Source organism: Rousettus aegyptiacus, unplaced genomic scaffold, assembly GCF_014176215.1.
Source record: "Rousettus aegyptiacus isolate mRouAeg1 unplaced genomic scaffold, mRouAeg1.p scaffold_m13_p_14, whole genome shotgun sequence".
NCBI lineage: Eukaryota > Metazoa > Chordata > Mammalia > Chiroptera > Pteropodidae > Rousettus > Rousettus aegyptiacus.
In genome coordinates, this window is record NW_023416289.1 from 43,662,208 (window position 1) to 43,678,093 (window position 15,886).

A 15,886-nucleotide genomic window follows, 5' to 3' on the forward strand; every position below is an offset into this window, starting at 1 on the left:
CTGTACAACCACGGGCCAAACTCCTCCTCACCTGCTTGGTCGACACCCCCTCCCATCAGCCTTGTCTCTGCCGTCCCAGACCCCTGTCTCACCTCTCCAGCCACCCTCCACTTGGCATCTAGAGGGGTCTTTCTAAAGCACGGATGTGACCAGGCCCTCCCCTGCTCAAAGCCCATCTATGGCTTCCTAGTGCTCTTGGGGCAAAGTTAAGCCTTGAGTGATCTGTTCCCGGCAACCCCTGTTTCCAACCTCATCTCTCACCACTAACTCCTCACACCCTGTCCCCAAAAATGAGGTTTGAGAAACCACCCAGCACATCGAATTCTCTCTTGTCCTGGGGTCCTTTGCACATGCTGTTCCCTCTGCTTGGAATGCCCTTCCCCATTCTGTTCTGGACCCTTTAAGAGTCAGCTCAGGGACTCTGTCAGTCCTCTCAGCTCCCCTGTCTGTATTATCATGGCCTGGGAAGGCGTCTGTCTCCCTAGTAGACTGTGAGCCCTAGGGAAACAGAGCTGGAGCTGCTCGGTCACCTCTGTGTCAGCTCAGGGTTAGGCTGACAGGAGGCACTTCAATAACTGTTTGACAGCCAGATGAATGAATAAATGAAACACATGGGAGAGACAACGCTGGGTCATGTCTGTGTCCCCAGCAGAGCCCGAAAGCCCTGACTTGGAGCCCATGTCAACAGACTGGAAAGCAAATGAATGAGTGACTGGGCCGAAATGCCATGGGGACATTTATTTAGAGCAGCTGCCTTCCTTTTCTACCCCTGCCCTCCAGGGACAGAAAGCGAACCAACAGTGAAAAACAATCCATAGCTCACTATGTACAAGGGAAAATTTGCTATCTACCTGCTTGGGGAAGGGGCTACCGGGCCTCAGTCATCCAGGTCCTCATCCTCATCTTCCTCTTCATCCTCCTCCTCCTCCTCTGCAGCCGCCAGGGCCTGCTCCTGAGCAGCCTTGAGGGCCTGCTCCTCCTCCACAGTGGGGTCGCTAATCTCCATGATCTCCGGGCCGCTGGGGTACTCTTGCTGAATGGGGGCTGGCAAGGCCGGGTTGAAGTTCTCTGGACTATACTTGTGGCCCCAGCCGATGTAGATGTTCTCAAACTTTCTGGAGGGACAGACCAGAAAATCATCCCTTGAAAGCCCCAGGGCGGACTTTCATTAAGGGAGGCCTGGCATAGACATAGCATGACCAAAAAATCGTGCGTGGCAAGGTGAAGTGTACCCACTGAGTTTCTCTTCATTTGGTCCTTTCGGTGTTTACTGAGCATCTACCAAGTGCCAGGCTGTCTGTAGAGCCGCACTGTCCAACAGCACGAATAGCTACCAAGCATTTGAAACATGGCTAGTGAATTTCTATATTACTTACTTTTCTAATTTCACTTGTGATTTCTTCTTCAACCTATTGGTTATTCGGGAGTGTGTTGTTTAATTTCTACATATCTGTGAATTTTTTTGTTATTCTTTCTAATTTTATTCCAGTGTGGTTAAAAAACTTATTTTGTCTGATCGATCCTTTTAAATTTATTGAGACTTGTTTTATGGCCTAGCATATGGCCTATCTTGGAGAATGTTCCATGTGCACTTGAGAGGAATGTGGATTCTGTTGTTGTGGGTGGAGTGGATTTTATTTAATTTTAATTCATTTATATTTGAAGCAATAAAATGGATACTCGATTTAGTATTGGAAAATGTCTGAGTATGTCTGAGACGGGCATGAGTCTATTTTTGACGTTGTAAATATTGCGAAATCTAAAGACAGGTCAAGTATTTCTGATGAAAATTTAGTGCCCAGATTGACATGTGCTGTAAATGTAAATTTCACATCAGATTCCAAAGACTTAATATGAAAAAATGTAAAATGGTTCATTAATCATTTTTACATAATTGATTTTGTGTTTCAGTGAAAATATTTTGGGTATTTGGGGTCAAATATATTACTTAAATAAATTTTGCCTGTTTATTTTTACTTTTTGAACATGGCTACTAGAAAATTTTAAGTGAAATCGGTAGCTCGTATTTTATTTATGTTGGATGGCACTGGTCTAGATGTGGGGACCGAGCCATGAACAGAATAGACCAGAATCCCTGCCGTGGTGCCTATGCTCCAGAGGCAGGAGGCTAATAATAAAGACAGAAGTGATCAGGCCCCACAGATTTACCTCCTCCCGGAATTTTAACTAAGAAAGAAGAGAAGTAAATGGGAGAACAGGCAGGGGACTGAGAGACGGGGAGAGAGGCAGAGTGAAGCAGAGGGAGAGAGGAGAGATGGGGGAGTGGAGAGTCTGCTCTGGGAACAGTTTGGCTTTGACCTTGCTGTTCCTGAGAAAATTATTTTCCTCCAGGGCTTCCTTGGAGCCTTCAAACACACCACTTCCTTGGAAGCTCCCCGCTCCTGCGTGCCCTGGTTCCTGTGGTCCAGCACCCAGCTACATCCTTGGGGGGCTGAACTTGCCAGGAAGGGCTGCACCCCAGCCAGACCTGTGCGACTAGACCCTGCCCAGATCCCCCGGGCACTCGCAGGTGGAGAAGCTCTGTTCTAGAATGTCCTTCCGCCTGTTTCCATCGTTTGCCGCCCCCCCCCCCCACGCACACACTTACTTCTTTCTTTCCCCAAAGATTTCAAATCAAGGCTGCTCTTCCCAGAAATCCTTCCTTAATCCCCTCAAGACATGACAGCTATGACTGTCATTTGTCCTTCCGCTCTCCCTCCTGGTACTTATCTTAGTTTGTAAGAGGATATTGAGGATGGAGGAAAGAGGGCTAGGGGCAGAGGGAGGAGGGTGAGGGGAGTTACGGAATTACTGCCCTGGCTTCCTCTTCCTGCTCCCAGGGCAGGATCCATATCTGCCTTTTCCACAAAGGGCCAGGGCCCAGCATACAGCTGGGAAACAGTGACGTTTAAGTCTTTTATGAAAAAAAAAAAAAAAAGTAGATGGATGAATGGATGAAGGAGGGATGGATGGACGAATGACTGGATAGTGGATGAGAGGGTGGGGGGATGGGTGGGGGGAGGGTGCAGGGGTGAAGGATGTGTGAGTGGAGCTCCCAGTTTGGATCTTTTGCTTTCAGAGGGATGTTGGCAAATTAGGATGTAGCCAGAGGTCATTGGCAAAAGTAAGCATGCCTCTTCCCTGTTTCTGAAGGAAATAAAAAATAATTTCCAAGTATGTGGTTAAAGTATCAACATGACATGAAATCCCACCTCGTCTGTTAATCATAGTAGCGAATACAGAGCAGGTTCATCATTGAGATGGAAAAGGAAAAGCTATGAAAAAGCGTCATGCCATCTGATGGACAGAGCTGGTAAGTGCGCCCGCCCCGCGGCCGCAGACGGCGCCCTCTAGTGGCCAAGTAGAAAGGCTGAGATACGCACGGCGAGGCGGAGGGTAAGCAGCGCATAGCTGCCTGACAACGGGTAGATGAAAAAGTGCCGTGGGCCTGCAAATCTTTTGGGAGAAACTGGTGGGGATTCCTGGTGGGGAAGATTTCTGGCCCATAGAGAGAAAACCCTTTGAACTGGAAGAACTGTCCGGGGGGTGGGGCAAGGGAAGGAGTTAGCTCCCCTAGAGATGAGACTGTCCCCATCAGAGCAGCCTCAAAAGAGGACTCCCGAGACCTGCCAGCCCCATGGCCTGTACAGCAGGAAAGCCTGGGCCGGGCACCCGGAGACCCAGGTTGAAATCCTGCACACGCTGTGCGACGTGACTCTGGGTCAGTTCTTGCCCCTCTCCGATGTGCCATTCTCTCATCCGAGGGGCTCGCACTTTGGGTCTGGGATTTCTCATTTTAGCCCCAGTGGAACCCCTGGGAACTGAGTGAGGGGGTCGGCCCTGGGGGGCTTGCCAATCTCTGCCCTCCCTGGTGGGTTGCTCTGTCCAGCCGGGCTCAGGAGGAGTTACAGGAGCTGCTCCTGCTGGGAGGAGCTGGGGGCGGACCTACTTGCCGATGGCGTAGGCGTAGGCCCCCGGCCAGAGATTGGAGCGCACGATAGCCACGGAGTACTGCGGGCAGAGGCTGCAGGATAGGCGGGCAGTCCAGGGTGACATATGCATGATTTCTGCAGGAACATGAGGAGCATCAGCGAGGTCAGAAGCTCTGATGCTGGCTCCCATGTCCTGCACAGACCCATGGAGGCTCTGGGTTTATGGAAATCTGGCTCCTCTTGCCAACTCCTGGCCTCTCTTTCCTCCTTCCTCTAGGTGCCTAAGGCCCTGGCCTCAGGAAAGTCCTGTCCCTCCTTCCAAAATCCAGCTCCATCCCTACCTCTTCTGGAGAGTACTCCCTAACTCTCTCCCTCTTTCCCCAAGCCCACACAGGACTCAAAAGGCCACAGCCCACCATCTGGGCCACTGCCATGAGCCAGATCCAGCTCGCAAGATGGACACTTTCCTGCAACCCCATGGGGATGCACTGTCATGATGAGGGGACAGCCGAGGCTCACAGAGATGACCCCCCAGTGTCGCTGCCCCTCCCTTTCTCCCGTCGCCCCCAGAGGTGGCGGTAGGAGGTGAGGAGGCCCGTCACCTGCATCTTCTGAGAGCGGCGTCAGCAGCGGGGGCCCGACCTCCTGCTCCACCTCCTCCAGCCCCTCGTCGGCCTTCTCCTCCTCCTCCCCCAGCTCTTCCTCCTCCTCTATCTTCTGCATAGGGTTCACCCAAGTGCAGCGGCCCTGGAGGTGGGGGAAGATGGCACCCTTGGGGGACAGAGCCCAGCCTGCACCCTGGGAGGAGGTGGAGGGGCCAGGCAGGACACTGGGGACAGTCCTCAGAGACCCAGGGATGAACAGGAAGACGGGTGTGCGTGTGGAAGGGAAGATGGTCCGAGAGCCATTGCATTGAGGCAGGGCTCCCCGCCTCCCGCTGGCCATGTGGGCCCCATCTGTGCATTCATTCATTCATTCATTCATCAGATATTTAATGAGTGCCTACTACATACTGGCACTACCCTACGTGCTGGGGACACACCCTTGAGGAAAAAGACCTCAAATCTCTGCCCTGTGGAGCTGACGTTCGGCAGCCCATATGATCCTTTCTTTGCCCGTCCGTGAAATGGGGGTGTCATGGGTGCTTCTCTCTTTGGATTGTTGTTGGGTTACATGAGATGCCAAAGAGCCGATGAATGTTTGTTGAAAAAATGAATGGACCTCAGTTTCATCACGTATGAGATGGCAATGCTCGCTGGACCGATCTCTATGGCAGTTACTTGGATTCAATAAAACCTTGTGTAGTCAATGAATATTTATTGAATGAATGAATGAATGAATAAAAAGTTCCTAGCACACAGCAGATATTTCCTTGAATGAATACAGAAATATATATAAAGTGCAGACACATCAGGCATTCACTAAGTGCAGGTCCACAGTCTCGCCCATGACTCCAAAATTGGAAAAACTGTGAAACCCAGAAGTTTTTCGTGAGTTGTTTGGCAGCGCCCCTGGCCTGCCTGATGAGAGGCTATGCAGTTTGCTGCAAAAATAACAATGTCCTTGAACAATGCCCTTGAGCACAGGCCGCCACCACAGCCCTGCTTGGAGTGTTGTGTGTAATATGTGGGATGTGCGCTGTAACCTTTTTAAAATCTTAAAAATTCAGAATTCCAAGATCTATCTGGCCCCAAAGACTTCTGACAGGGATTGGCAACCAATATCTGTTGAATCAATGAATGAGTAAATGAATGAATGAATGAGGAACAGGTGAATGAATGAAGGTTATTTAGCACGAAGGCCATTGGGGCACGGGTGCCCGATATTCCTGGGGCGGCAAAGCTGAGCCAGGCGGTTCCGCAACGGGAGGTGGGGGGCCCCCGGTCCTACCTGCGGCAGGATGTGCTGCGTGTGGTGCACCCAGTTGGCCATGGAGTCCACGAGCTCAAGCACCGGGATCCCCTCGAAGTCGGGGTTCTCCTCATAGGAGTCACGCCCCGCGCCGCCCTCCTCCTCCTCGTCGCCCTCCTCCTCGCCGAACTGGTAGAAGCCGAGCGGGCTGATGTGCGTGGCCGCAGAGATGCGGGCGATCTGGGCGCGCAGGTAGTTGGCCTCGTTGCCGGGGAAGGGCGGGTAGCTGACGACAGGCGCGTCCAGGTGGCCGGTGAAGAACTTCTTGATCTTGCGCGCCTGCACGATCTGGCTGGGCGTGACGTGCGGCAGCCGCGTCCACGGCCAGCCCGGCTCGTTGCACACGAAATACAGGTACTTGTTGGTGCCCATGCGGCTCTCCTCTTTGGGGATGACGGGTGGCGGCTTCCACGTCGGCTTGGGGACGATGTCGGACACCTTCTCCTCATCCTCCTCGCCCTCCTCCTCCCCGTGCGCGTCCATGACCTCGCCGCCTTCCATCATCTCCTCCACCTCTTCCTCCTCCCCCTCCTCCTCGCCCTCCCGGAACTCCACCTGGGCCACCAGGTAGCTGCGGCTGAGCCCCAGGATCTTGCCCCAGAAGCGGCAGGTGAGGATGGGCTGCTGCTCCACCAGCTGCTTCAAGGCCATGAAGATGCGGAAACTCTCGTCAGAGCTCAGGCCCACGCCCGCCTGCTCGAAGTAGAAAGCCGACTCCATGATGTTGGGAACCGGGGTGTCTGCCTGCAGGGGGTGGGGTGCAGGGCGGGGGAAAGAAAGCTGAAGCCCAGACTCTTCTAGAGCCTGGAGAGCTACACTACTCTGTAAGCCAGCTGCCCATGAGACCAATCTATGGGGGGCGGGTAGGTCCCTGGGGAGGATGGTCCCTTGATGGAAAAGAAAAGGTGACACCTGAAACTAATAGAAAATAATACTGAATGTCACCTGTAATTGAAAAAATTTTTAAATGAAATGAAATTTTTTAAAAAAAGGCAAAACCACACTAAGAAAAAAATCCATTCTTCTTTCTTCCTTCCCCCTTGTTCCTGCCTAAAATGGGATATGAGATCTGGAGTTACAGCAACTCTCTTGGGGACACGAGGCAACACATTCTAATGGCAGTGGAGCTGAAAAACAGAACCTGCCTGGCTCCCAGTGGCATCACTGAGCGGCCTCACCTCTGCGGGGATTCTTGTGTACTGAGACAAAGAAGCCACTTCTAGTCATGTTTTCTGTCACCAGCAGCGAAACACACTCCTAACATACCAAAATCACATGGCAGTTTGAGAGAAAATGTAGGTCTTGAACCCAGGAATCATTGATGGAGGATGGTGGTGATGAATCCTGCCCTCACTGCCTCCTTTTTCACCGTCTGCTTTATTCAGGAGGGTGGGGGTGGGGAAGAGGGAGAGTGAGAGGGAGAGGGGGAGAGAGAGAGGAAGAGACAGAGACAGACAGACAGAGAGACAGAGACCAAAAGGAAGTGAAAACAAATAAGTCAAGGGCAGAGGAGAGGACACAGGGAGGTTTGGGCCCAGCCGCCCCCACACAAACCCGGCCGCAGGCTAGCCTCAACTCTTTCTCATTCAGTCAGTCCAGAAATCTTTATTAAAGACCCAATGGGTGCTAGCCTAGGCTAGGGCAGGCACTGAGATATATATCAGAGGACAAAAGCGATGAAGACCTCCCTCATGAGGTCATCATGACCCACCCTTGGCCTTGGCCAGCCTGACTGGGCCAGGAAAACACACAGTCCAGAGTGGGGAGATCACCTGCTCTCTTGTCAGAATTTGACATCGGGACAGAGAGACAATGGGAGACAGAATAATGATCCCCAAAAGGTGTCCTAATCCCTGGACCTGTGAATACGTGACCTTACATGGCAAAAGAGACCTGTGAGTGTGATTAAATTGGGGCTCTTGAGATGGGGAGATTGTCCTGGATTACCGGGGTGGGCCCGAGGTCATTACGAGTGTCTTGATAAGTGAAAGTGGGAGGCGTGAGAGTCGGGGAAGGTGTCATGACAGAAGCAGAGGTCGGAGTTGGAGAGAGATTTGCAGATGCTACACCACTGGCTTTGGAGGAGAAGGAAGGAACACAGGTGGCTCCCCGAAACCGGGAAAGGCAAGGAAACACCTTCCATTCCCAAGACAGCCCTCGCCGGTGCCTTATTTTAGCCCAGTGACCTAGTTTGAACTTCCAGTGTCCAGAACTGCAAGATGATACATTATGCTGTCTTAAATCACTACATTTGTGGTAATTTGTTACAGCAGCTATTGGCTTATCTGGAAGCCAACTTCTGCATATGGCTGAAAGTGAAACATGTAAATGGGAGAAACACATAAATGTACAGCGGCTGATTCTCCATGCATGGAGAGATGATGGACGCCAGTTTGCAGAGGGAAAGAAAAAACTGAGGATTGGAGCTGGTTAGCTCGGGTCCAGCTCTTCCCAAGGCCCATCTAGGGTAAGTCCCCCAATTCTGGACAATGCCTTGTATCTTTATGATAAATTTAACTTCTCCCCTTTATTTTAGCAAGTTCTGTTATTGGAAACCAAATAATCTTGGCTCATATGCCTGTTCATTCTTCTTGACTTGGCGTTCCAAGTGAACATATAGCAAAGAAAGACACAGAAGCCCCACTTAAGTCAGCAGGAAGAAGCAGATCTAAGATGAGTTTCTCATTTAAGGACCGTGGACAGCTTCCGGAAAGTACAATGATCCCCACCAAGCAACTGAAAGCTCAGGGTAAGAAAAAGTTTCAAGGTGAACACATTTTCTCCAGTTCTTCTTTATGGCCCTCTGAGTCACTGGCCATCGTCCCGAAGAAAATGAGACTTCTAGAGCTAATGCATTTAATCGCTAACTTTTCTTAGGCACACTGAAGGCTATTTGTCTCTTGTTTCAAGTGCACTGAAATAGTATTCGAAGAGTTACATACATTATAAAAAAAAAATGGCAGAGTATTTAGGGCTATTGTAACAAAGTACCACACACTGGGTGGTTTAAACAACAAGAATATATTATGTCCCAGTTCTGGAAGCAGGAAGTCCAGATCAAGATGTCAGCAGGGTTGCTTTCTCCTTAGGGTTGTAGAATCCTTTCCAGGTCTCTCTCCTAGCTTCCAGTGGTGTGCTGACCACCTTGGTTTGTAGCAGCATCACATAAATCTCCACCTTCATGCTCACATGGTGATTCGTGTGTGTGTGTGTGTGTGTGTGTGTGTGTGTGTGTGTGTGTCTGTAGCCAAAGTTCTATAAGGCCACTTGTTACACTGGAGGAGGGCCCACCCTACTCCAGTATGACCTCATCTTAACTAAGGACATCTGCAATGACCCAATTTCCAAATAAGGTCACTTTCTGAGACTCTGGGGAGTTAGGGCTTCAACATGTGAATTTGGGAGTGGGGGGACACAACTCAACCTATAACAGGGAGTTAGTGTGAAAATGAATGATGATGCTTAAATTGTACCAGCCGATATAAAAGATTTGGACACAAGCATACTGAAGTTTTTCTGAAAGGTATATACTGCATTCTTGTGGTTTTCTGTTTTTTGTTGTTGTTTTTTGTTTTGTTTTGTTTTTTAGGCTCTATTTGTGAACAGAGTTGACATGAATAATTTTTTGCATCTTCTTCTTATGCCTGCTGGGTATACTATTGTTCATAAATGTTTGAGGTCCTCTCTGCGGGAAGATTACATATCCCCACCCCCACCCACAGTTAATTCGGGAGTGGCCATGGCACTTGCTCTGACCATTTGAAATGGCAGTGGAAGGGACACATGTCACACCCAGGTAGAAGCAACTGCGGAACTGTGGAAGCCTGTGTCACAATGGAACCTCCATCACCCTGGGCTCTCAAGTGGCCAATGAGCAAAGTCTTCTTGCCATCCCTGGATGGGCAGGGAGTGTGAGTGAGAAATAAACTGCATGATTTTAAGCAGCTGAGATTGGGCTGTTTGTTACCTCAGCTTGACGTGGCCCACCCTGACTGAACTCTATAGAAGAGAATTGTTATTTTGAAAGTGATTCTAAGTTTCCCTCAACCTCAAACCCTGGGCGAAAGCTTGTTTGCCTAATTGATGTTGATGTCAGTAACTGGGGGCCAGGGGCAGAGTTAAAACTTAATCCCAGACTCACTATCTTGCAGCCAGGAGGGAAAGTAAGGGGATGAGGGTAGAAATCTCTGAATCATGTGCTTGGCCTATAAGCCAGTGGCTGTCTTCCTCTTTCTGGAAGCCCCCCTTCCACATGGCAACCAGGTGGCCTCACCAACCATGTTCCAGTGACCTCGCTTTGCCCTTCTGACCACTGTTCATACCAGCAACAGTGGACAACTGCCCCAAAATAACAGATTAGACTGTGACTGTCCCCCTGCGGACTGCTTCTCTTGGGTTAGGGATGGGTTAGGGGTGAGGGGAGAAGACAGCCTTCAGTGCCTCTTCGCTGGGAGCCTCCTTGCCAGCCCTAGGCTGCTTGCGACCTGCCCATCAGGGGTGAGAAAAACTTCTCTCTTGTCTAAGCCGCACGTCTTCATTTCTCTGACTTCATCTGTTTCCTGCTTAAAGTGACCTGTGCTGTCCAACGAGTACAGTAAGGTGCGAGTTTTTGGACTGTGATACAACAATACTAAAGTTAGTGTAAAATTATAAACGTGAGAATACTTGGGAACTTAAAGAGGCGCAGTGACAGGAAGCCTCATGCTCTCAAGTAGCCAGGGCTGCTCCCCCGCGCTGCGCACAGCGAGCTGGAAGCCCTCCAGAGAGTGAGGCGCAGGTGACAGAATCCAGAAACAGACCGAGTCAGCGAAGGTGCGGATAATTGGCAGGGGCGGCATTTCTAAGCAAGGGGCAAAGGATGGATTTTTCCCGTTGGAGATCATGGCTAGCCATTTGGAAGAAATAGAAAATAAATGAGAGCCCTTCCTCTCGTCAGACAGCAAAATAAATATAAAATGCTGAATCACTGATTTCTTTTGATTTTCTTCCTAAAAAAACGTACACGGGCCACAAACGCCCACGATTTTGCCCTTCTACAGACCTCACATAAAGAACTCCAGTTCCAAAATCAAAAAAATCCCCCTTCAGCTCCTAGTTCTAATGGGTCCCAGGCTCCCAAAGGATTGAATTTCAACGGGGCGGAGCCTCAAGAGCCTTGGGGCACTAAGGGGGCGGTGCCTCTAGGGGGCAAGTATTCTAAGGAGGCGGGCCTTCGGGGACTTGTAGCTAGATGAGGGACGACCTGCGACCTGCGGGTGTGGGGGGGAGAGATTGTTGATTTGAAACGTAAAACCATATTCTCAGGTAAAACTGTGGATTCTGCGCCCCCAACTGCTCATTTCCTTGTCAGATCGTTCTCGCCTTCTCTCGCCATCCCACCCCATTGCGGCCAGAATCCTAGAGGCTCAGAAGTGAGCGTAGAAGCTAGCGCAGACCAACGGCATCTGCAGCGGGCAGAGGTCGCGGCACGGTTTGGAGGTCACAGTCCTGCCTTCCTGATCTTGTCTCCGCCACTTTCTAGCTTCTTCACGGCCCCCTGAGCCGCAGCTTTAAAGGGTTGTTTCTGGGTTGAAAAGAGATCATATTCCTAAAGATCTTAGCAGTGGGGGCCTAGGAGGCAGTAGAATTACCATAAACAGAGAGTCCTCAACAAACGTTTCTGGGCCGGTGAAAGAATACTTCTCCCGAATTTTAGGCAGTCGTCCAAATTACAAAAGGGGAAACTGAGTCTGGGGAATTCAGTGTTCAGAGGCTGCAGGAGGCAATGAGTTTGGCAGAAAACATCTGCAAAGCTGTTATTTTCAGGAGGGAGGAATAAGGGCTGGTGGGAAAGACGGGCCTCCACCCTCACGTGGTGGAGCTGACCAGCCTTGCTCAGCTTGGAGCCCTGGCACGGCGCCCCTGTGGCCTCAGAAGAAAGCCCGCGCCCCTCACTGTGCCGTTGGAGGCCCACCGTGACAGGGTCCCGCCCCTCTCACCCCGTGGAGCATAGAGACTGAGATCGTCCTTGTTTCTGGGTCCTACCCTGTGCTCCAGCACTTCCAGGCCTCAGGGCCCCCATCTCCAAGCCTAGGTCACCGCTCACCTGCCACGCCCCTCCTCCCGGCTCACTCACCACCTCCTCCTCCATCTCCTGCTCGCCCTCGCCGCTGCCGCTGCTGCCCCTCCGGCCGAACAGGGCCTTCTGCCTCTCGGCCATCTCGTATGTGGGCTGCATCTCCGGGTCGTCCCGCAGCGTGTCCAGTTTGGGGTGGAACCACTCCATCTGTGTGGTGCGGTTCAGCGACTCCAGGATGGATAAGGGGTCCTCCGGCCGCTGGTTCAGGATTTTGGTCAGCAGGTTCACCAGGTGCTCATACCTGCCTCGCGAGGGAGGTAGTGGGAGGGGGGAGACATCACTCGCCCAGCCCCGGGGGCTGTGCACCTGGCCCTGTGCCTAGTGCTGGAAACAAGCAGAGGAGAGAAATGGTCCCTGCCCTGCAGGAGCTTACATTCTGATGATGGTTAACAGACATTAACCGAAAATACAAAATACAGAGAGTGTCAGGGGTGATCATTTCTACGGAGACAAATACATCAGGGAATGGGGACTGGGAATGCCAGAGAGAGGCGATAGGTTGCAATTTTCAAATAGGTAGGCCAGGGAAGGCCTCTCCATGGTGACGTTTAGGCTGAGATCTGCATGAAATCAGGAGATAAACCATACAGATATTGAGGGAAGAGTGTTTCAGTCAGAGGGAGCAGCAGGTGCATAAGCCTGAGACGTTTTATGAGTCAAACATAATCTCGATACCCAAACTCAAGGAAACTAGGAGAAAAATTTCATGCCAATCTCATTCGGAAATACAGATGCTGAAATCCTAAGTAAAATATTAGCAAAAAGCATCTGGCAATTTCTCAAAAGGATGACACACCATGATTACATTGGGCTCGTGACAGGAATGCGAGACTGGGCTGATATTAGAAAAACAGGAAAAAAAATGATTCGTCATGTTAATCCATCATGGAGAAATGTAAGATTGCCTCAAGAAGTGTGGAGAAATTGTCCGATAACGTTCAAAACCTATTTGTGATTTTTAAAAACCTAGCAGACCAGGAATAGAAGGTGATTTTTTTTTATAAGTGTAGCTACAGGCACCCTACAGCACGCAACAGACATAATGGTGAAAAACGAAATATTTTCCGCGGTTGGGATGTTGGGAAAGAGAATGCCTACTTTCACGACTTCTGTTTGATACTGCACTGGAGGTCCCGGCCAATGCAATCTGACATGAAAAAGAAAGGTAAAAGCACTGAAAGGAAGAAGCCAAAGAGTCATGGTTTGCAGATGACGTGCCTGGGAATGATGGGCAAAGGCCTCGAGCTGAGGGTGTGCCTGGCAGGTTGGAGGAACACCGAGGTCAGCGTGGCTAGAGCTGAGTTGAGGGAGAGGGGTTGTGGGCAAAGAAGAGGCCAGAATGCTAACAGTGTGGTAATGGCTTCCATTCACCCGAGTCGGATCCTATGCTGGGCACTTGAGAGCAATGTTGAATTCTCACCACAAACATCTGAGGGAGTTATGATCCTCACTCTCCAGATGAGAAAACAGGCTTAGAAGAGTTGAGATCACGAGGCCACACAGAGGTAGGACAGCCAGGATTTGAAACCAGGTTAGTCTGATTTCAAAGCACGTATTTCTAACTGCCTGTGGTGCGAAAACCTTTTGGCAATAGTTTTGAGGGTGACGGAGGACCATTGTTGAATTGGGAAGGGTTAAGGAGAGGTCAGAATTTGGCCAGGGCTTTTGAATAAGGGACCTTGAAGTTCCTGAAGAGCCAGTGGTTAATTTTGACTAGACTCTAGGAGATGAAGTTTGGAGCATGCAAGGACTGAATTAGATAGGGTCTTGAAGGCTGCTGTGGGGAGCATGAACCTTCCGAAGGCACTGGGGAGCCACGGCAGTCTTGGAGCGGGGGAGGAAGGGGTCAGCTGTGCACTTAAGCAAGACCTGCTACTTCTCCAACTTCATCTCCTCCTCCTCTCTGGGTACCAGTGCCACCAACCTCTCTGCTGTTCCTCAAATACAACAAGACTTTAAAAAAGCCTTTAAACGTGCTGTGTCCTATACCTGGATCACTTCTCCCCCAGTTACCTGCGAGGAGCTCTTCCTTGCCTTCTTCAGGCCTCAGAGGCCTTCTCTGACCCCACACTCCCTAACTCCCTTACCCCGCCTTATTTTTTGCCTTAGCTTTCATCACCTTATCATTTATTGTCCATTCTCTCATTAGAATATAAGCCTCATTAGGTTGTAATGGAGGGGGCGCTGAGAGGTGTATTATGGCTGCAGCTAAGTGGCCTTGGCAGTGCCTTCCTCAACTGGGAAAGTTCAGTGGATAACAGAGGCACAGGAGCCAAATCTTTTGGGGTGGAATCCTGGCTCTGCCACATACTAGCTGTGTTATCTTGCCAAAGGGCCTGATTTCTCTGTATCAGTTTCCTCCTCTGCAAAATAGAGACAGTAGATGTGCTAATATCAAGTTAATGTGTAAAGGGCTAGCACGGTGTCCGGTAAGTAAATGTAATTTCGCTAGTTAGCTATCGTTAGTATTTATTCCCTGAGCAGCTGCTGGTTCTCCACGAGGGGTGATCCCCTGTCTGACTGAGGAGACCCTAGAGCCTGAGGCAGGGTCTTGGCCGGGGCCTCTGCCTGCCTGTGTCCCAGCTCTCCCCACGCCAGGGCCCCCTCTCACAGGCTGAGGTCGCAGCTGACGCTGGTCTGCAGAAGGTAGGCCTTGGCGTTTTGCACGGCCAGCTCCCGAGGCTCCGGCTCCTGCACCTCTGTACCGAAGGGCATGAAGGCCAACTCGGAGGGCGAGAACTGGGCGGCAGGGTCGTCTCTTATGTAGGGCCCGTGCTGGGTGTCCTGGATGAACTGCAGGTCTTCTCGCGGGTACATGTTGAACGGGTCCAGGAAGTCAGGCTGCGGCTCTGGGTAGGCCGCCTCCAGTGGCTGGAAGAGGTCGCCTTGGTCCTGCTGGAGCTGCTGCAGCATGAGGCCGGCGTCGTGGGTGGCCTGCAGCCCGACTTCGTCCAGGTAAGTGCGCTGCTGGAACTCCGAGGGAAAGGCCGGGTACTCCCTGCCGCCTAACTGGGGTGCCTCTGGCTGAAACATCATGTGGTCCCCAGGCTGGGTTCGGCTTGCCCCTTGCGGCATGCCCCAGAGGTTGGTCCGGCTTGTTGGCATCTCCTGATTGCTCCTCAGGTTCTGAGCGTCAACCACCGGCAGCACCTCCTCGGGGACCAGGGGCTGGGGCTGACTGCGCCTCGAGGACTGCTGGTAAGGCGACTCAGGGTCAGACGGCGGGTCCCCCATAGTCCAGAAAAGGTCTCCGACTTTTCGGAGAAAGGCTTGCAGATAGGCAGGCCAGTCGCCCGCCCACACCCCTCCAGTAGCCCCTCCACGGGCGGCGCCGGTTTCCACCCAGCGAGGGGCGGGCCGTTACCAGGTGAGGGCTCGTGGGTTCCGCGCAGGCGCAGCCCCTCGGCTGAGGCGCCTCGCCCCGCAGCCGGCCCCCGGGCACGCCTGCTGGATACTGCGCAACCCCACAGCGGGCATGTCGATGTCGAGGACGAGGACGAGAGACTGCACCACCGCTCCCGACTCAGATGTTTATTTATTTTTTATTATTATTATTTTTTTTATTTTTAAAGGCAAAGCACCGTCCCAACCTTCCCGTCTCACTCCCCTTCCCCACCAAGCCCCGTCAGCTGTTCCCCTTGGTCTCCGGTTCCCCGGCTTCCTCGGCGGCGGCGGGGCTGGGGGTCTTCGAAGAGTCTTCTCCAGCAGGGGTGAGAGTCTGGGGGCTCCGCTCCTCTTTTGAGGCCACCCCGCCCGCTGCTGCCTCCTGATGATAGAATGGGGAGCGGGTCAAAGACAGCTGGTCCCACCTCCAAGCTTTCTTTCGGCTGGGCCGTACCCTCCCCGCCCCCCATCTTAGGCACTGGGCGCACGCGCTTCATCCCGGAGCCCTGCTCTTTTTCTTCCTTTGCTGCTCTGACGTTGT

At 51.7% G+C, this 15,886-nt stretch overlaps 2 protein-coding genes across 3 annotated transcripts in view; both read right to left on the reverse strand.

Annotated features, from left to right (window-relative positions):
* Positions 1 to 721: 721 nt before the first annotated feature.
* On the reverse strand, positions 722 to 15,195 carry RSPH6A (radial spoke head 6 homolog A). Its single transcript, XM_016155299.2, has 6 exons — positions 14,573 to 15,195; positions 11,959 to 12,202; positions 5,823 to 6,587; positions 4,535 to 4,679; positions 3,950 to 4,067; positions 722 to 1,115 (listed from the first exon to the last, which is right to left on the reverse strand). Exons 1-6 carry the CDS (start codon positions 15,193 to 15,195, stop codon positions 878 to 880), a joined length of 2,133 nt encoding a protein of 710 aa, XP_016010785.2. The 3' UTR covers positions 722 to 877.
* Positions 15,196 to 15,477: 282 nt separating this feature from the next.
* Positions 15,478 to 15,886, reverse strand: part of SYMPK (symplekin) — a 32,467-nt gene continuing 32,058 nt past the window's right edge. For both annotated transcript variants that reach the window (XM_036232473.1, XM_036232474.1), the window contains exon 27: positions 15,478 to 15,727. In XM_036232473.1, the coding sequence (XP_036088366.1) occupies positions 15,587 to 15,727 (141 nt within the window). In that variant the 3' untranslated portion in view covers positions 15,478 to 15,586. The remainder of the gene's footprint in view (positions 15,728 to 15,886) is intronic.

What these genes read in the sequence shown, in the direction of transcription:
- RSPH6A (XM_016155299.2), bottom strand. Translation starts at nt 15,195, where the DNA reads ATGGGGGACCCGCCGTCTGACCCTGAGTCGCCTTACCAGCAGTCCTCG. An exon ending in CGCAGCACATCCTGCCGCAG is followed by an intron (nt 4,680 to 5,822) that starts GTAGGACCGGGG and finishes CCCCACCTCCAG; the next exon opens with GGCCGCTGCACTTGGGTGAA. An exon ending in TACGCCTACGCCATCGGCAA is followed by an intron (nt 1,116 to 3,949) that starts GTAGGTCCGCCC and finishes CTGTCCCTCCAG; the next exon opens with AAAGTTTGAGAACATCTACA.